Raw genomic sequence first — 21,731 nt, forward strand, 5'->3', positions numbered from 1 at the left:
CTAGGCAGAAGTAACCACCACTCACCTGCACTACTGTGCCATGTGTATTTTACTATATGCACAGATTTGTGTTACCACTACCACACTCAGGATACAGAACAACTCCATTAACCACCCTCCTCCTCCAAATTTCCCTTGTGCCTATCCCTTATAATTACATCTTCCTGTGTAACTATCTCCTGGCAATGACTGATCTGTTTTCCATCACTATAGTTTTGTTATCTCCTTAATGTCATATAGATGGAACCATACAGTACATGGTATATAACCTTTTGAGACTGGCTTCTTTCAGTCAGCACAATGCCTTTGAGATTCACTGAAGTTGTTGCATATGACAGTAGTTCATTTTTTTCAATTGCTGAGTAGTATTCCGTGGTATGAATGTTTGTTTATTCATTCATATGAAGAACATTTGAATTGTTTCTACTTTTTGGCAATTATAATAGAGCTGCTCTTTGTTTCCATGTGAAGTTAAGTTCTCATCCACTTACACCTTTTTATTTGTATTTATTCATTAAAAGCATTTTTTTGAGACAGAGTCTCACTCTGTCACCCAGGCAGGAGTGCAGTGGCACCATCACAGCTCACTGCAGCCTCGAACTCCTGCCCTCAAGCAGTCCTCATCCCTCACCTGAGCCTCCTAAGGAGCTAAGGAGCTGGAACCACAGGTGTGTGCCACCACACCCACCTTAACTTTTTGCTTTTTGCAGACAGGGACTGTGTTGCCCAGGCTGGTGTTGAACTCCTGGTGTCAAGCAATTCTCCTGCCTGTCTTCCAAAGTGGTAGGATTTTACGCGTGACTACTGCACCTGGCCTGTATTTTTATTATGACATTATATACAAGGACATTTTTTGTTAATGTGTTCCCTTCCTATACTGAACTACATGTACTGATAATGGTTTAATCTGTGTCCCCACCAAATCTCATGTCAAATTATAATCCCCAATTTTGGTGGTGGGGCCTGGAGGGAGGTGATTGGATCATGGGGGCGGATTTCCCCCTTGCTGTTCTGGTGACAGTGAATTCTCATGAGATCTGGTTGTTTAAGTGTGTATCTCACAGCCTGTGGAACAGGGAGCTAATTACACCTCTTTGTAAATTACCCCATCTCAGGTATTTCTTTATAACAGTGCAAGAACAGACTAATACAGAGGTGATTGGATCATTGGGGTAGATTTCTCATGAATGGTTTAGCACCATCCCCTTAGTGCTGTCCTCATGACAGGGAGTTCTTGTAAGACATGATCCTTTGAAAGTGTGTGGCATCTGCCCCCCTACTATTTCTCTTGTTCCTGTTCTCCTGTGTGATGTACAAGCTCCTTCTTGGCCTTCACCATGACTGTAAGCTTCCAGAGTCCTCCCCTCCCCAGAAGCACAGTCCTTCCCAGTGCTATACTTCCTGTATAGCCTACAGACCCATGAGTCAATTAAACCTCTTTTCTTATAAATTACCAAGTGTCAGGTATTTCTTTATAGCAATGCATGAACAGCCTAACATATGTATCTCCAAGATTTTGCCTGATCCAAAGCAAATAACTTAGTGTAGTGGTTAAGAGTATGGTCCCTTGCCTGTGTTTGAATTTTAGCTCTAACACTTAATAGTGGTGTGACACTGGGCAAGTTACCTGACATCTCTATGCCTCAATCTTCCCATCCTAGATAACTGGGATAAAGAGTTTCCACCTCCCAGGGTATTGTAAGGTTGTTTGTTTGTTTGTTTTTTTAGTGATATATGTGAGTTTGCTGAGGTCAAAGTAGTGTCTTACACATTTTCCTATCTTTAGCACCTAGTAAGTTCAAGGAAGAATGCAGATGTTTACAATTTTTTTATTGAACAAAAGACTACATTAATTTTACAAATAATCCTAACATATATAACTGTATATTTACTATTTTTCTTCAACAAATATGAACACCTACTATGCCCAGGCATTGTGCTAGGCACTGGGGACAGTTGGAATCATAAATATCTCATCAGGAGGAAAAGGAAACTTTGATACAGTCTATTTTAAGCTATTTTTGTTCTCACAGAACTATCCTTCCTTAAATAAAAATCCTTTCCATGAAAATTTCCTTTTATAGAAGTGAAACAGTAAAGAATGCATAACACATACACTAGCTTCAATGACTTTCCGAAGGTCATATTAATTTACTTTTTGAACCAAAGAACAAAACTAGGATTAAACAGAAGATAGGAAATTAAATAAGGGTATTTGAGCTCTTTTTCTTAGTGGAGATTATTTCAAATTTGTGTCCCCCAGAGCAGGGGCATAGTACTTATTTCCAATAAGGTTGACGATTCTGAGACTTCTCTTACAGTAATGCTGGTGAATATAACTTAGGCCATATTTCCAGATTAACTAGTTAAATATTTCATTTCCTTAAGTGTGCTGGTTGGCGTGGCTCGCAATAATTAGATTACAGGACGGTCTAATTATTTGGTTCAAACACTCATACACACACCCTAAAGCTTAATTACCACGAATAAATCAATCCCACCCCCAAATCGTTGCCTGTCACTGACCATAGCTTTAACTGTACTTGCACAGTTAAAGGAGTTCAACGAGCATGCTAGAATGACTAAAACTTTAGCCGTTAAAATAATTGCTCTCACTTGGAAATCAGTTTTGTTTTTAAGTGTAGAACCGACAATTCTACCCAATTTAAGCTTCAGTCGTATCTCTCAAGACAGATTAACTAGAGCTGATTTAAAAACAAAAAACAAAAAACAAAACTTTGCTTACCATGAAATACACCTTTCTTTTATTCTGAAAAAACAAACAAAAAACCAAGCCTAGAAAAACCTTAGGGCTTTAAGAATTAGTAAAATAATTAGACCTGGGACTTTGTCCAGGGAATTTCACCATTTAAGATAAAACTCAGCAACATTTGCTACCAAGAAAGATACGTGCAACGGGAAACCTTTCCCCAATACATATTTACTGTGAGAAACACAGTAAAATAAAATTCACGATGAAGTTACGGTTGATTTCGACATTTTTATTAGTTACCAGCTTACTGCTAGGTTTTAAAAGGTGTTCCAAGGCGGGAAAAAGGAGGGGAAAGCCTCAGAAGATGGGGTCTGTTTCGATCGAGGGGAGCGGCGTCAGAGGGGCGTGAAGGCAGAAAGGAAGGGTAGGACGGAAATTAGCGACTTAATAAGACGCCTAGTTGCCGAGGTAGCCAGCTGGGCGTTAGAAGCAAGTAGAGCAGAAGAGATTTAGGGCTAATTAAAACAATCACAGGACACTCCCCCTCGCGTTTGCCGGGGCCGGGTCTCCTGCATTGGCAGAGCCGGGGGCGGGGATTAGTTCGGATTCAAATTTAAAGCGGGAGGCCCGCGTGTGGCTCAGCAGGTGTCTCATGCCCGGCCCCCGCTGCGGTCGTTTCCGCCTCTACCTGCCCAGAGGGCCGGAAATTACCTAGCGAGGAGCGGCTTGTCCATTGTTGCCAATGTTTCAACTGCGCGGAAAGCCTGAAGAAAGTACGGGGCACAGGGCACGCGGGCCGCCCACTGCCCCTCCACGCGGCCCCACGCTCCTGGCCGCTGTGCTCCTTGCCCTGCATTTACAATGCCACGGGCCACTGGGGGAGACCGGAGCGAAGCCGGGAGGGAAGCAAAGCGGGAGGAAAAGGGAGAAGTCTTAAGACATCACAAACGCCCATGGCACTATATAATCTGGTTCCGAGCTAGAGGGAGCGCATGCGCCGGCCACACTTCAGGCGCGTGGAGATAGGCGCGCATGCGCAGAGCCGAGATGTAAAAACGAAGCGAAGGGGTGACGGGCAGATTGAGGGCGCTGCTTTAGCTACCGAAAGGCCACAGCGGCCCGAAGGCGCGTGCGCAGAGCGCGGGACGGGGGTGGAGCTCTTCTGAGGGGGCCGGGGCGAACAGCGCCGGCCTCGCGCGCCCCCTGGCGCGCGCCCGGGGAGAGGAAGGAGCGGGAGGGGGCGGAGAGGAGGGAGGAGGCAAGCAGGGCGGGAGGGGGGAGGGGAGGCAGAGCGAGGGAGGGTTTATCGACCGGGCGATTTTGGTTAAAATATTCAAAATGGCGGACGGAGGAGCAGCGAGTCAAGATGAGAGTTCAGCCGCGGCGGCAGCAGCAGCAGGTAATCATTACAGCATTTTACATATTCATATTCATACTCAACCCCGGCTCCCGCTGCCCCCCCCGCGACTTAGCATAATTTATTAGTACTCAGGATTATTATAATTAACGGCGGGGAGATGGGGGGCCGGGGAGCACGGAGCCCCCGCCGGGCGCCGAGTGGAGGGGGAAAGAGGCTCGGAGCGGCCAGGCGGAGGGGGAAGACAAGGGGCAAAGGGGGCTGCAATCCACCGCCCTCCTCCTGCCCCTGGCCCACCCCGCCGCCGCTGGCCGCTCGCCGCCCGCCGCCCGCCCGCCGGCACCGGCCCTCCTCCTCCGCCGGCCGCCGCTGCCGCCTCCTAGCCGCCTTGCCCGAACCCGAGCGGGTCCGCGGCGGGGCGGCGGGGCCGGGGCAGAGGGAGAGGACAATAAAGACATTTTACATATTCATAGCTACTGGGCTGGCGGGGCGCAGTGGGGCGCGGGCGGGCGGCTGGGGCCGAGCGGGCGCGGGGTGGGGGGCGTGGAGGGGGATGGAGGCGGCGGCGAGCACAATGCCGGGGAGGCGGCGGGGCCGGAGCGGACCCCGGCGGCCGGACACCCGCACGCGTCTTCCCCCGGGAGCGGGCCCGGGCGGGGGGACGCTACCCGCCTCGGGGGGCGGCCCTCAGGGCAACCGGGGGTGCGCGCGGGGAGAGCTCCCTGCCCGCGCCCCGCCACCGCACGGGGGTCCAAGCGGGGCTGAGCCCGGGGGTCACGGCCCCAGGCACCTCGGCCGCGCCCCAGTGGTCCCCGGTGTGGTGGCCTGACCCAAGCCAGGCCTGCTCTCTAGGTGGGTAGGGGTGAGCGGTCGTGGGCGCTAAGAGGTGGCCTGGGGCGGCGGGGGTGGGGAACCCGCGCAGGGGTCTGCGTCGCCCCCCTAGGGGGTGGACTGGGTTGGAAGGAGTCCTTGGGGCAAGTTCCTTCCGAGGGGATGTCCTCTGGGGCGGTCCGCGCGCCCCTGGCCGGCGGCCGGCAGCCCCTTTGCGTCGTCCGCCGGGGCTTCGCGGGCGAGTTGGGCTGGAGGTGCCTGGCGTGGTCTGACCTCCGTCTCCCTTTGCCCCTCCCCGCTGCCCCCCCCCCACGCCGCTCCCCACACCCCTTGCGCCTGACCGGGACGCACGGGGCGGGTGGCCCTCCGGGGCCTCTCGCTCCGAGGCCCTAGAAGCTCCCAGAGGCCTCCCGAGAACTTGGATGTAAAGGGCTGCCCTCCTGCCCCAGAATGGGCTGGCCTGACAAGTTGATCTCGATTTCCTCTCTCCTGTTGGGAGTCGGTGGGGAGGGACGGGGATCCCCCTCCCTTCTTCTGTGGCGGTGTTTTCTCGCTGGGTGCTGGGTCGTCTTTACTCTCTGCTTAGCCGAACCTCTTCTCATTTGAATAATGTCTAATTCGGGGAGGTTTATATTATTGAAATGGCCGCCTGGCTTTCCCCGCCTCTCATGTTTAGTAATTCAGACCTTTAATAACAGCCACTCACAGCCCAACGCCGTGTTTATATTTTACATTCGCCCCATGTGCTTTTGTGGTTCGATATGATTCTTTTTTTTTCCTTGGCAATCCACAGGGCTCTGAGATCAAACCCAGGCCGTGCTGGGAAGAGAGGGGGAAAGCTAGGCCTTGGCTCCTCTAGCAGTTGCCTAGGCCTCATGTTCTGTGCTGCTTGATTTATTTACTAATAACCAAAATGACTACCTCCACCAACTTCCACACACTTTCCCCTCCTCCGCGGGCAAAACAAACTCTCTTGGGGCTTTACTAGCATTAAAACAGCTCCTAGCTAAGTATCAAGTCTGATATGGTTTGTTTTCTCTTAAAAAGACTTTCTTATAGTTTGCAGTAGTATTGGGCCTAGGGGGAAAAAATCTGTCCTGTATTTCATTTTCAGAGCCTATGAAATTTATTTCGGTTTAATCCAAATCACTTAGTTTTGGGGATAGGTACCCCGCTTGCTCCCCACCCCCATGTTAAATACTTTAAGGCTTTGTAAAGATCTGCAGTATTTGTGAAACTGAGACATTTTTCTTTTCCTCTAAGAGTTGTGGAGTAGCTAAATATTAGAAATTCCAATTAACACTTTCATAATTTCTTGCTGTGGTGCTCCCTTTCGAACATCTTCATTCTTATTTAAAATGGAGCTGACGTAAATTTTGTGCTTTCATTGTCATAGACTTGCTTATTTTAATTGTAGCATTACTGAAAACAAAAATGGGGTTATGTTTTCTTTGAGTATTTGTGTCATGGTTAAATGAGTGAAAAAAGAAGAATAAACACAGGCATTGTGTTTACCCTGATCTTGGAACTTATTCTCCCAGCACACCCGCCCCTCTTCTTTAAGTTGTCAGAATTGATTTTATGTTTTATCTAGACTTAGGACAGTTGGCCTGTGAGAGGCAGGTTAACTTTTACTGTTTAGAGGAAACAGTAATTTTGATTTTTGGTCTTTCCTGGGGTAAAATTTTCTTTAACATTTTTATTTTGTGTCGGGGTGTGTGTGAGTGTGAGTGTGACTGGTGTTGTCTCTCATTGGTGGATGTTTACCGCTGCATAGTTGAGGGAAGTATTAGAGGACTGGGGTTTAACACTAATGTGTTAAACCTTTGAAATTATGTTAAGACATTTTTGTGAGTGGCTAGCTGTGTATTTTGTGGGACATTGGTCTTCAGCTTAATGTGTAACAAAATTCTAGGTTTGATGGACTAAACGCAAGCTAATTTCAGATAACCAGTTCTCACCATTTTTCTTCTTTCACTCACAGTAGGCAGGCCCTGAATGCAGCAGGAAAAAAAAAAATCTGTAGCTTTTAAGAGAACCTTTAGGTGAATGACTGCTTCAGAGACCTGAAGTATGAGGTTGGATGGACAAAAAGCAGTAATATAATTTCATGCCTTAAATAGCATATGTTTTTGCACCCGATTCCCAAGATGTGGTCAAACTGATGATGTCATTGGACAGAGGACAAGGTGCAGTTAATTTGATTTATTGTCCTGAGGTGAAGTGTAGCAGTGAAGCCTTCTCATAGGGAAACCATTTATCTCGGGACAATTTCCTTTATAGCTGCAATTTAACCACTACTGAGGCCGTAGTTATTTTATACAAAATGGTAAACCGTACATTGGATTTTACAAATAAAATTTCACTGTTACAGTTTTTGTAATACAGAAAAGGATGGATGTTGTTTACTGGCCTTATATTTTGGTTCACTTTTAGTGCTATTGTAAAAATTCATTTCCTCAAAATTCTCAAATGGAGTATTTGGGTTTTAGATAAATATAATCATAGAAGTGACCCGTATAAATACTTATTTTAGATATGTTTGTTGTGGTCCCCTAAACTTTTGTAAGAAACTGTGTTTCTTAATCAGAGCATGGCTTAGGCTAGTGGAGCGACCATTTGCCTTGGAATCCATTTCAGTGAGTAATGAGGGCTATGTATTCTTTTAGGTGGAAATGATAATGTTGAAAATAAGGTAGAATACTTACAAGAAAGCATGTGCTTTGAAAACAGTTTTTTTTAAATTCAGAATTCTTTTTGGATTTATCTTAGTTTGGACTAGTTTGTTCATTTTCTTTTGATTGATTAGTGATTTTTAAAATTGTTCCATTGCAACATAGTGGTTGCACTTGGAATTTTTGACATATTAATAGATTTTCTTGTAAGACATTTCTCTATTTTTAATTAGTTTATTTTAAGGTGATGATTCAAATTCCGAAGAATGTGATAAAATTGTTGTGCTTTATTTCTAACTTGAATTTGTGATCCAAATTTGATAGAGTATTTTAGGTTACTTTTGAACCCACATGAGTTTATAACCTGCCTGTCTCCTTTTACATCTGTCAAGTAGCTTCCTGCGTATTTCTAGGAAATCCATTGTCACTTTCTTCTTTTTTTTTAATTTTTTTTTCCCAGACAGAGTCTTGCTCTGTCTCCCAGGCTGGAGTGCAGTGGTGCGATCTCGGCTCACTGCAACCTCTGCCTCCTGGGTTCAAGCGATTCTCCTGCCTCAGCCTCCTGAGTAGCTGGTACTACAGGCATGCACCATGACGCCCGGTTAATTTTTGTATTTTTTGTAGAGGTGGGATTTCACCATGTCAGCCAGGCTGGTCTCGAACTCCTGACCTCAAGTGATCCACCCACCTCGGCCTCCCAAAGTGCTGGATTACAGGTGTGAGCCACCACACCCGGCTCATTGTCACTTTCTTAATTCTCCCACCTATTAATTATAATGATACTTTTGAATCAAGGTCTTGAAAATTCATGTGACCGCTGACCAACTGTTTTTGATTTCTAAAGGACTGTTCTGCTTCCAAACCATTACTGTAAGAGTAATTTTTAACCTCTTCCCTCAAATTAGTTTGTAATTCCTTTCATTTTGTCATTGTCAAAAATCCCAGTAGACAAGGAAAAAATAAATAGTGGCTATTATTCGGGTTTAAATGAATTCAGGTGTAGTGTTCTGCCATATTTTAAATTTACTATTCTCTGCATCAATAGGTAGTATAAAGCAGTATAAATATAACGTGTTTCATTGCTGCCTTAGTTTGAAATAATTGTCAATCTGCCATTCATCTAGTTAGTGGATTTTGGAGTAAGTTCAGGGCTCAAAATGTTACATTGCTCTTCTCAAGCCACCGAAGATATTTAATAGAGCCTTGACTATCTTAGGCAGGTGGTTCTAAAATAACAGAAGTGGAAATTTGAATGTTAAGTATTTCCTATTAAAAATTGAAATATTTGACCTGTTTCTTGAATCTGTATTCCTTCATCTTGAATTTATTTGTGTTTTTTAAGTTGGTCACTCATTTTCATGAATGTTTCCTTTGTACTTGAAAGACTGTAATATTATGTAGTAGTGATTGCCTTGCTGTTACCGGCTATTTTTGTTTTTTTTTTTAATGTTGAAACCCCGTAGTTGTAATCTTTGCATTAGTCTTTCAAGCACCATTAAAAATAATGTTGTGTGACTCATTAATTTGCCTTTATATAATTGTGTTAATTACACAGTTTTTGTGATTGGTAAAGACTTGCTATGAAGCCTGATTTTAAGCAGGAATGTGTTTTTCCTAGTGAAAGTGATTGCATTTGAATTTAGAACTATTCAAATAATTTGTGTTTAGGGAACAGACCAAGTCACAGATAAAACATGCCTCCTTTTGGTCACCCATGTTCTTCTTTCTGATCCCTCCTTAAATGCTAAATGTCTGAACAAACGTACTTACTATTTCTTGGGCATTAGAGTTGAAAGTTGTCGATTTGATTCAGTGACATATGTGCTTTCAATTTCTGTACCCTTTCTGCATGAATTTTTTCCTTTTCCTTTTTTGGGGATAACTTTGGGTCACCATTTTGCTTAATTCTTACTGTGTTGCTTAAAGGATGTAAATATCTTTTTGAGTGGTTGAAAGGGATAATAATTAAGGTTCACAGAGAATAGCAGTTTCCTTATGCATCTTTTGCTGGACATTTTTGTGCATTATTGATATTTCATAAGTAAAGGTAGTTGAATAACTGTAGATTTTAATTCTTCTTAGGAATAAATTGGTTTGTTTGTACTGAAGTATTTCTGTGTTCTAAACAGGTGATGAGCTCTTATAAACTGTTTCAGCAGTAATAACAATGGAAACAAAAATAGCATGAGTGGAGCCTGATTTGAAGATGCTCCTTGCATAGAGTGCATGTGGTTATGGGGTACTGTTGTGTTTTTACTATGGGGTGTGAATTTTTTGAGCACTGATATGTTTGTATACTCAATGACTATTAGAGCTCTTTTGTTTTGGGTTTTATTTATTTATTTACTTTTTTTTTCCCAATTAAGCAAATACTCAAGTTTTCAGTGTTGCCTACATTTTGCTGACAGGACTAGTAATTGAGCAAAAGAGGAATCGGCAAACCTCTAGATTTATCAGATTATCTTTTATTTATTTATTTTATCTTATTTTTAATTTTTTTAAGGGACGAGGTCTTGCTATGTTGCCTAGGCTAGTCTCAAACTCCTGAGCTTAAGCAGTCCTACTGTGGCCTCCCAAAGTGCTGGGACTACAGGCATGAGCTACCACACCTGGTCCAGATTTCTTTTAAACTACTGGAACTCCTGGACATTTATCCGGAGAGGATACATTATACTAACTTTTTTTTAAAAGCCAGTGTTCACATTGCACAAAGCTAAGTGTAGTAGCTTTACTAAGTCTTCAATATTGAAAGTCATAGCAAGTGCAGTTTAATCACATTATTTTTCATAATTCTTTGTAACTTTATATTTTTTATGTGGGAATATAGAAATGGTATATGAAATTAAATCAATAAAATAATAATTATTATTATGGCAGGGTTTCCCCCCTCTATTGAACTTTCTCTTTGCAATAGAAGATATAAACAGGAATGGCTGGAAAATGAACAATATGCTGTGTGTTAAAAGACTCATTTGTGCTTAAACATATGATCACCTTAATGGAGTTGCACTGATGCCTAAAGGGAGTATATTTTTATATGGATAAGTGACTTAGGTGTTGTCTTGTTTTAGTACGCTTATTTTAGTGGTCTGCTTAATGAAAAATACAGCCTTTTTTTTGCTGATTCATATCGCAGCAAGCAATATTATAATTAATGTTTTAAGATAGTTATCCTAGTTTATAAAGGGTATCTGCTATGTACCTGGTCCTATGCCTGTAGTCTTTGGGCATAACAAGGAAATATGACTGCTGCAGAGGAGTTGGTATGTTTACTTAAGCAGGAAAAATTGAAAAACAATGTATGTAATTACGTATTAAAATATGTAACAGATAATGAAGATCGGAGAATAGATCAGGGTGTGTCCAAGTTTGAAAGAGCCAGAGCATCCTAGAATATATTATAGCTGGAAGGTAATTTAGATATAATCTTTCCTAAAGCTTTTGCTTCACAGATGAGGAAATATTCTCACAATGATTTAGTGACTTGCCCGCAGTCACTTAACTATTCAATAACAGATAAGAACACAAGACTTCTGACTGTCTCCCACCTCCCAGTCTCTCCTCCTGCCCCATTGCTGTCAGTCAGAGAAGGCTTTGTGTAGAAGGTGAGACTTTTAAACCAAGCTTTAAAGGGCAAAAAGAATTTAGAGGAATGGGAATACAGGGAAGGCCATTGCAGGGGAGGTTGTGTTCAACATTGTGATGTATAGGTAGAGAATGAGGAAGCATTTGTTCTATGTGCAGGAAAGCTGTTGGAGGATTTTGAAATAGGGACTGATGTGATAAAAATGATAGGAGTGATGTGGTGGTGTGCAAGATGGTTTGAAACAGGAAGGGAGAGATTAGATCCTTAGAAACCATTATATAGAGGTATTTGGTTTATTAACTAATTACTGTAGGTGCTACTAGAGATACAAACATAATTTAAAAATTACTTGACCTCAAGAGACTTTCAGTCTAATGATTTATGAAATAAGCCGTGATAAAGGTGTTGAGGATATTGTCCAATTACATTACATGGAATAAGGACCTTTGGGAGGAATTCTTGCCTGGTCTTTACAGTAGAAACTGTTTGTTTTTAGTCTTATGGACACTGAATTGTCTAATTGACTTAGTTTCCTTTTCAAATCAAACTACAATGTTTAGGTCAAATTATTAACCTGAAAAGCACATGCATAGGCAATTATGTTTACATTTCTGTTAGCCTGATTAGTAGATCCGTTTTTTGTCCATACATTTGTTTAGTATTTCTTTTATTGTTTCCATCTTTAAACTCTTTTTATCTTGTTTTATGTGGGCCACCTTACATCCTTTCTGGAGCAAGGCAGGTATAAATAACATTACCATAACCGTGACATAATGATAGTGTCTGTATTTTTATAGTACTTTAAAATTTATAGCCACATTCTCATTTTCATTACCTCAGTCCTTTCAGGCAAGCGTTACTATACCCATTTTATAGTTGAGTAAAATAAAACTCAGATTAAGTGACTTTCTCAAGGTCATGTGTTTTTATAAGCGTTAAGTGTGGGTAACAGCAAGACTTCCAGGTCAGCAGTTATTTAGGCTGTGTATTAAGGCACTTTGGGGCTCTATTGTGGAGAGCTCTGAATCCTTTGTGTTGGTGTAAGAGTTTGGATTTTATTTGCTACGCAGCAGGAAGTCACTGAATTTTTTTTTTAATTTTTTTTTGTTGTTATGGACAGTGCCATGATCAGAGCCCTTAAAGTGTTTAGCAACTAATTAGATGCAAAGAGATGATCAAGATTTTGAATTTAGGTTATCCAGAAAAGAGTAGTACCATAAGCAGATGTAGCGATATTGGGAGAAGGAGCCGTTTGGGGAGTAAGTCAGTGGATTCACTTTGGCATGTCATGTGAGACATGTTTGGGTGGATGGGTCTTATTAGGTTGTAGATTCCTTGTGAAAATTGAAAATTTTTTAGTGAATTAAATGTTTGATAAACATTAATACTAGGTTTGAGATGCTCATGCCACTGTGCGTGTGGACTGAGTATTGAATCTGAACATTGTAAATTCTAGATATCTTAATTTGGCTTTGGCACTGTCTTCTAAGGGTATTTCCTTCAGCAATACGATGGTGATAATACCAGTGTTAGAGGGATGCTGTGGGGAGTAACAAATTGATAGCAGAAGCATTTTTAAAGTAACTCTGTAATAGTTTTTCTTACATGAGCACAGGAGTAAAATCAGGAATTTTATTACTTGTGCTGCTGTAGAGAAGCAGAAGCTTTAGCAACTGATGGATTCTGTGGGGCACCTGACTGTAGGCTGTTCATTTTTTGGAGCAGCTAGCATCTTAGGAGGAATGAACACTTCTAGTACTCTTCTGAAAACTTTATACGATGGAGGTGTTGCATTGAAACAAATACAGACTTCCCTTGATTTCAGGGCATTCTGTTATCTAGCCCCCACCCTTGCCTATGCATTCTTATCTTTACTACTTCCTTAAATAGCATGACTCAACAATTCCACCAAGGAAGTTCCCTTATTCTCCATTTCTACCACAAATACAGCATATTATCAGATTTTAATTTTTTAAGAAATCTCCCTAAAATTTGAAGATCTGTCTTGGGAGGATGGCTATAATTTATCCTGAGACTTGCCTGAGACTTTCTCTCATTACCATCCTCGCAACCTCAATCCCAGTTTGAGACACATGACCTGAAAGTGCACCTAGTGTTTTAGTCAGGTCAGTGTGTGTGGGACGTTGTGTGTAAACCTTTACTCACACTTTTTCCTCCATTGGAAGGCCATGGTGTAAGGTATGGTAGAGTGAAAAAAAGTACTGGGTATTCAGAGACCTGGCTTCTCTATCACTAATTAGCTTTGTAACTTTAGGACAAGTTACTTCACCATGCATTTTTAAAAAATTACATTTGTAAAATAAGGGATTTCAAACTTGAAACTTTGGTGTTCTTTTTTAAAGGCAAAAGTGGAGCTGTTCTTATTAAAATTGGACGTTGGAGCAAGAAAGCATTTTTTGCCTCCTTTCCACAGTAGCTCTTGAGGCACTTTCACAGGATCCTTAGGACTTCTGCTGGTCATGACTTGAAAACTTTTGTCCTTGTTTATCTTAAGGGACCTGTCTGTCCATTTCTTTATCTCCACAAATAGCCATCTGTCAAATCTGAGCTCCTGTCATACTTTCTCTGAAATTAGCACTTAATTTGTGTTCAGTTACTCAATTCAGCACTTCGTTATACACAGTCCTATTTTCTTCTGTAATTGATTATTAAGTAAATCTTGTCCTAAGAGCTTTGAGTGCAGGAACATACTGGTAGGGACAGAGTAGGCCTAGACATTTAACAAATAATGAATGCTTGGTTGATGGAATTAGTGGTTCTCAATCTTTGTTGGGACAAGAATCACCGTTGGAACTTTTTCAACATGAGAAGGCCCAATTTCTAATACAGTAGAGGTCTGAAAATCCGTACTTTAAAAAAGCTCTAGAGGTGATTTGATAACATTAAATGATTACTTGTTGCACTTCAAGATTATTTATTGCTTAACATACCTTGAATAATGGTTTTCAATTAATGCACCAGAACGGCCCTATACTGGAAAGACAGACTGAGAATTAGGAGACTTGGTTCCTTATTCTGCTTTTAGCATGAACTATAATAGCTTTCTGATCCTGAATAAATCACTAAACTTTTCCAACCCATAGGATTCTTACTGGTAAAATTATGGACTGGGCTAGATAAATAGTTTTCATACTTTTTTTTTTTTTTCTTTTTAAACTGGAATTATTTTGGGTGAAGCAAAAACATCTTTTGGGTGAAGATCAGTAAGTATAATAGGTATTTTGATCAGTTCGGCTTACCTGAGCATTTATTAAATATATAGAACATGATAAGCTTGGTTCTGTCCTAGTAGGAGAGCTAAATTTTATGCAGTGGGTAGTACTGAAGATGGGATTTAGACTTTAAACTTGAAACATCCTATTAGAATGCGAATGAACAAAGGTAGTAAGCTTATCAAGAATTGTGGTATTCAGTGTGAATAAAAACTAGATTATGATGAACCAATATGGCCAGTTTTTTTCATTCATTTAATTCAACAAATATTTATAGAGCTTCTGCTCCTTATAATGTACTGAGCACAGGTGATAGAATAATGAATAAGATACCGTCTCTGTCCTCTCAAAGTGTATATTGGTCTATTGGAGAAATCATATATTAAATAACACTGGTCATAGTTTAATGAGTAGAATATGGGAGGTTTGAAGTACTCCAGGAGCATAAGGTGGGGACTGCTAATCTGGACAAGAGGATTTGGGAAGGGGCTCTCTGAGGATATCATGTTTACACTTAGATGTGAAAGATGAATAGGAATTTATCAGTTCAAGGCCTGGGAGTGAGAAGTGGAATTGAACATGTTCTGAGCAAGGGGAACACTATGCAGACATCTCAGACATCCCTCATTATACACAGGGGCATACTACAAGGGGATTGGTTCCAGGATTCCCCACCTGTGCCCGCCCCTCCCCACACCAATATCAAAATCTGCACATGCTTAAGTCCTGCAGTAGGCCCTGTGGAACCCGAGTATGTGAAAAGTGTGCCTGGGCCCTGGGCCTCAGAGCCCCTGTGAATATGAACTGTTTGCATGCCATGAATTCTGTATTTTTAATTTGCGTGTGATTGAAAAAACCTGATTTAAGTGGACCCACACAGTTCATACCCATTTTGTTCAAGGGTCAGCTGTGCAATCACGTACTGCATAATGACTTCTCAGTCTATGGACCAGTATACAATGGCAGTCCCATAAGATTATAACAGAACTGAAACATTCCTATCTCCTAGTAACATTGTGATGATCCTGACCCTGTGTAGGCCTAGGCTGATGTCTGTGTTTGTGTCTTAGTTATTAACAAAAACATTTAAAAGGTAAAAAATTAAAAAATTTAAATAGAAAATAGCTTATAGAATAAGGATATAAGGAAAACATTTTTTAATACAGCTATACAATATGTTTGAAACTGTTACTGTAAGACTCAGAAAGTTTTTAACATTTTTAAAGCTTATAAAGTAAAGTTATAGTAGGCCCGGCGCAGTGGTTTGGGCCTGTAATCCCAGCACTTTGGGAGGCTGAGGTGGGTGGATCACCTAAGGTCAGGCGTTCAAGGCCAGCCTGGCCAACGTGGTGAAACCCCGCCTTTACAAAAAATACAAAAATTAGCTGGGTGTGGTGGCACACGCCCATAATCCTAGCTCTTTGGGAGGCTGAGGCAGGAGAATTGCTTGAACCTGGGAAGTGAAGGTTGCAGTGAGCTGAGATCGTGCCACTGCACTCCAGCCTGGGTGACAGAGTGTGAGACTCCATCTCAAAAAAAAAAAAAAAAGTTACAGTAAGCTAGTTAATTTATTATTGAACACAGACATGTTTTTCTTATAAATTTAGTGTAGCCTAAGTATATAGTGTTTTTAAAGTGTACAGTAATGCCATAGGCCTTCACATTCACTGACTCTTCATTCATTGACTCACCCAAAGCAACTTCCAGTCTTGCAAGCCCATTCAGGTAATGCCCTCTACAGGTGTACCATTTTTAAATCTTTTATACCATGTTTTTAACTGTACTTTTTCTATGTTTAAATATTTTTATTTTTTAATTACTTAATTAATGAATTTTTTTTTTTTTTTTTTTTTTTTAATTTTAAATAGGATCTCGCTCTGTCACCCAGGCTGGAGTGCAGTGGTGTAGTCACAGCTGACTGCAGCTTCTACCTTCCAGGGCTCAAGTGATCATCCCACCTCAACCTCGTGAGGAGCTGGTACCACAGGCACACGTACCCATGTCCAGCTAATTTTTTTTTTTTTTATAGAGACGGGGTTTTGCCATGTTGCCCAGACTGGTCTTGAACTCCTGGACTCAAGCAGTCCTCTTGGCTTGGCCTCCCAAAGTGCTGGGATTACAGATGTGAGCCACTGTGCCTGGCCTAGGTATTTTTAAATACACAAATACTTACCATTGTGTTAGGATGCTTGCAGTACAACAGTAGAATAATATGCTGTACAGGTTTATAGTCTAGGAGCAACAGGCTATACCATATAGTTTAGGTATATAGTAGGCTATACCATTTGGGTTTATGTAAGTACATTCTGTGATCACACAATGATAAAATCATCTAATGACATACCATTGTTAAGTGATGCATGACTGCACGTACAATTCTTGAAACTAATGAAAACACAGAACTTTCAAAGAACCAAAGTTCAGCATAGCTGATTCGGTAAGAATGAGATTTAGCTGAAGAGCCGAAGATGATTTTCATATTATGAGGCTATTTGCATGATCTTTGTACTTTTTAGTGACAAGTCCACAGTTGGAAATTGTGGATGAGAATCCATACTTTTCAATAAATACATTGATTCCCAGTAACAACAGCAATAAAATTTATCAAGTTTTTGTGCCAGTTATTGTACTAAATGCTTTACACGCATTTATGTTAATTACAGTGACCCCCATGGGGGTGTATATTGTTACCCCATCTTTTAGGTTAGGAAACCGAGGCTTAAAGAGGCTAAGTGACACACCTAGGTTTCTGTTTTGATTATGGCAGTAGGCAGTTAAGATCATCAGGCTCTTACCCATTAATTTCTGCTTCAAGCCAGTAGAATGATGAAAAATATATCAAGTGGAATTGGGATTGCAGAATTTCCACTGTTAGGATCTATAGATTTAACAGCCGTTATGCTGAGTTTAACCTCGGTGCTTTGTACAGTTCCCAGGTCCAGATTGTGTGCTCTAGAATCAAGTGTGCATTCTTATCTCTGTATTGCATTTTGGAGACACAGACAATTGAGTATCAGATCTAATGTTAACTTAGCTTTCAGGATTTCTAGGTGCTGACTGTGTTTTTGAAGTTGGTTGTATGCAAACTGCTGATCCTGGAAACCCATAAATTCTGAACATTTTGGGTTTTTGTTAAGAATTGTATTTTAGGGTAGGCATGGCAGCTCATGCCTGTAATGCCAGCACTTTGGGAAGCTGGGGTGGGAGGATTGCTTGAGACCATGAGTTTGAGACTGGCCTGGGCAACATAGCGAGACCCTCTCTCTGCAAAAAAATTTAAAATACTAGCCAAGCGTGGTAGTACTTGCCTATAGTCCTAACTACTCTGGATGCGGAAGCGGGAGGACCTCTTGAGCCCAGGAGTTCCAGGCTGTGATGAACTGTGATTGTGCTACTGTACTCCAGCCAGGATGGCAGAGCAATACCCTGTGTGTTAAAACAAATATATGTGAAACTGAAGCTAATTGCACATGTTAACCTTGGGATAATTTTCATCTGGAGCAGCATTTATATTTTTTTGTCACCCAGTTGGTGAAATAGAAAATTAGGATTTACTTTGTTTACATGTTATTTTGATAAAAACATAATTTAAGATATTTCAATGTTCTCAAATGAGTTGTGACTTAAAATTAATATGCAAGCAAATTATGCAAAAAGGTGGATTTGTTTACCGCTTTTTACCAACCACTTCCTTTCCCCCCTACCAAGCTGTTACTAAACTAAGGCTGTAGCTTTCAGTTGAGGAAACATAACACTTGATTATTGTGTCTAATGAGAAGTCAGCTATTTCATGGCGTTGGTTTCCAGTCATACACACCTTGTTTAATCATGCCCTGCATCACCTTATTGAGTTGTTAATGCTGTTTGTTTCTCAATTTTTCTTTTACACTACATTCATTGCTAAGTCCCCTCACTTTCCTCTTCATAGTGCTTTCCCTCCCCCCGAGTGCTTGCTGCTTCATGCTCTGGCCAAGGAGAATGCTGTTTTGGCAGACTGTTTTATACATGAACACTCATATGCCAATCATCATTATTTAGAAAGGAATTGTTGAAAAAGCTCTCATGTTATGAGTGACATCTTCAACATCACTATAGTCTAAGATAAATTACCAATTTATGAGTGTTGCTGGAAAAAATCATGGTATGATTTCAGGCGATTAGACTATAGTGGCAAAACCATTGCCTGGTTATGCTGTTGGAATCACATCTTAGTAGTTACATAATGCTAGTTACATAATGCTATCAGGACCAGTACGAGACTGGTTTGGTGATTGAGCCCATTTCCTGGGATTTGTTCCCATGTGTTGCAGGCAGATGTCCACGTTTAGATGTGCATGCTTTTGTCATGCATGTACACATAGTTTTTAAAAAAGGAGTCATAGTGCATATCCTGTTATATACTTGCCGTTTTTCCCCCATGGCTCTCTATTCTTTAGTTCACCCATTTAAATAAACATTTTAATGAAATTATGTTCTTTGCAGCAACATGGATGGAGCCGGAAGCCGTAATCCTAAGTGAATTGATACAGGAACAGAAAACCAAATACTGGTTTGGGCTCTTCTGCTGGAACCTAGTGGAGGAGGCTAGTCCCAAATAGTAGTGTCCCAAAAACTTTCTTTAACAGAATATACACATTAAAAAATTTTGTACATGTTGTCAGGTTGCTTTTAGTACCACTCTGTATTTTTTATCTACAGTATTAATGGTGTCAGTTTCTCCAGCACTGTTAACTATTAGTCTTTTAAATTTTTCCTATGTTGATGAAAAACACCTCATTGCTTTAATTTTAATGTTTTTACTCAAGTTGGACATCTTTTTTTTTTTTTTTGATAGACTCTTGCTCTGTTGCCCAGGCTGGAGTGCAGTGGTGTAATCTTGGCTCACTGCACCCTCCACCTCCCGGGTTCAAGCCATTCTCTGCCGCAGCCTCCTGAGGAGCTGGGATTACAGGCACCTGCCACCATGTCTGGCCAATTTTTGTATTTTTAGTAGAGATGGGGTTTCACCATCTTGGCTAGGCTGGTCTTGAACTCCTGACCTCTTGATCCACCTGCCTCAGACTTCCAAAGTGCTGGGTTTACAGGCCTGAGCCACCACGCCCGGCTGACATAAATTTTTATTAAATTAAATCTTACTAAATTTTATTAAATATAAAATATTTTATCATTGAAAACAAAAATAAATCATTGTTTTCAAATGTACAACAATGATTTATTTTTCATGTTTTGGCCATTTCAGAATACTTGTAGTTTTCCTGAAAATTTCTGACTTCTTAAATATTCTCTTTCCATGTGTACCTGACCCACCTCCTTCCCGGCAGCTAATTCCTATACCTCTTTGGAGAAGTAGCTTAGGGATGCATGTGGAGCTTGAATCAGTCTACCTGTTGGTAGTCACATGTTTTACTTGCAGCCCACTATTAGCTGTTCATTTATAGAGAGGGGATGGTTGCAGAGTCTGGGCAGGGATGGGTCAGCTGTGGCACTGTGGTCCTGGAGAGTCATACCCTACTCTTGCACAAAAATGTTTCTCTTAGCAGAGAACTGGAGTGAGCATTTTTTTTTTTTTAACTCTGCTTTCTCTAAAGGCATTTTAATTTTTAAGTCAAATATATGGGAGGTAGGGATAAAGGAGAAATGGAAAGATAATACAGTTTTAGCAGTCTAGGGGTTTATTTTCTACACAAGGACTTGGAAATCATAAGACTAATCCTGAAATATTTTCAGTGCTGGATTTCACCTAACCTCCTGACAAGCCTGGAGTTCTCTGGGACATGGGGAGCAAGAAATTTAAGGAAGCTGACAATAAGGAGGAAAGTATTTAACTTCTGAGTAGAGATGGCTCGATGGTGATAATACTTGTGAACTAGGGTTAACATACAGCAGTGACAGCGTTGTAAAGTCTCGGTGGTCAGGGAAGGTGACAGTGACCTTAATGGAGAGAGGCTATCTAGTGCGAACATACTTGTGTGTGTTGTGGAGTGTAAACGCCTACCTAGACTTTCTGCTGGATTATTTAGAATGTTGAGAGGTTAATAGATTCAGATTGTTGCATACATAAGTTTTTTTCCTACTATTTGGGATGGGTGAGGAAAGAGCTCAGAAAAGAAACAGGTTACAGTAACAGTCCTGTTGGTCTTGTTTTTTGTTTTTCTGGTACGCTTTGGCAATTTTTATCAAGTAATTTTTGTATTTTCTTTTTCAACTGTCAGTATGTTATTTTTACCATTTTGAGTGATGTCTGTGGAATAAGAAGTGTTTGTAAATATTTTGTGACTTACATGGTAAGCTTGACTAGGTTTACACAAAGTCATTTTGTACTACCATTTGTCTAATTTCTGCAAATACATTATTTGGGGGCATTCTTCCATTTTTCTTTCCTCTTTTATCCTTAATTCCCCTTCCCCCGTTCTTCCAGTTAATTGAGTTACTGGTTTTTTTTTTTTTTTTTAAATCCATATACGTATTTTTTTGTTTGTTTTGTTTTGTTTTTGGCAGAGTGTTGCTCTGTCGCCCAGGCAGGAGTGCAGTGGCGTGATCTCGGCTCACTTCAACCTCCGCTTCCAGGGTTCAAGCAATTCTGCTTCAGCCTCCTGAGTAGCTGGGATTATAGGTGTGTGACACCATGCCCGGCTAATTTTTTTGCATTCTTAGCACAGATGGGGTTTCACTATGTTGGCCAGGCTGGTCTCGAACTCCTGACCTGAAGTGATCTGCCCGCCTTGGTCTCCCAAAGTGCTGAGATTACAGGTGTGAGCCACCACGCCCAGCCTGTATATTCTTAAAATCCTTCTCCCTTGACTTCTTGTGTGACCTTTTTTCTGATCCCTTAAATTAAAAAAAAATTTTTTGAGATGCATTAATGTAAATTTTATTCATTTATTTATTTGTTTCATTTTGTTTCCCCCTTAAAAATTTAACGTGGTTTATAGAGATTCATAAACTATATAGCAAGAAATGCAAAATAAAAATATAAAAGACTTAATATAAAAATCTAATATTTACTTCCAATAGGGCCCAAATACTTCTGTAAACTTCTTAGCAGATGATGCAAACAAGGAAAACTTGGTCAATTTATGCCCATAAAATTTGAAAACAAACTTTTAAGAAAAGCACAACAATTCCTGGTACTAAGATCAGAAGGAGACTTCTCCTCAGAGGCCTTATAAACAGGACCCTATGTAATGTAATAAACGGTGCCCTCAATAGCCTTCCTACTGTGGACACACCAACCAATTTCAGAATGCCCCTCTATAGGCCAAATGCATCATACCAGACCACCTTCATTAAGGCAGTTAAATGGTGGGAGATGAGGATATTGGGTGAGGACTATTCA

General features: G+C 40.9%; 1 protein-coding gene across 8 annotated transcripts in view; it reads left to right on the plus strand.

The window, feature by feature from the left end:
* Window positions 1-4,039: 4,039 nt before the first annotated feature.
* POU2F1 (POU class 2 homeobox 1) overlaps window positions 4,040-21,731 on the plus strand; it is a 195,989-nt gene continuing 178,297 nt past the window's right edge. For 7 of the 8 annotated variants that reach the window (XR_012418722.1, XR_012418703.1, XR_012418712.1 and 4 more), the window contains exon 1: window positions 4,040-4,112. Coding sequence is in view for 1 of the 8 variants with exons in the window: in XM_005539869.4 (XP_005539926.1) it covers window positions 4,052-4,112 (61 nt within the window). In the remaining 7 variants the exon portion in view is untranslated. Of the gene's footprint in view, window positions 4,113-4,613; window positions 4,923-21,731 lie in introns of those variants that run through there. The other variant, XM_015444982.4, reaches the window with a different exon arrangement.

Source organism: Macaca fascicularis, chromosome 1 (assembly GCF_037993035.2).
Source record: "Macaca fascicularis isolate 582-1 chromosome 1, T2T-MFA8v1.1".
Classification (NCBI taxonomy): Eukaryota; Metazoa; Chordata; class Mammalia; order Primates; family Cercopithecidae; genus Macaca; species Macaca fascicularis.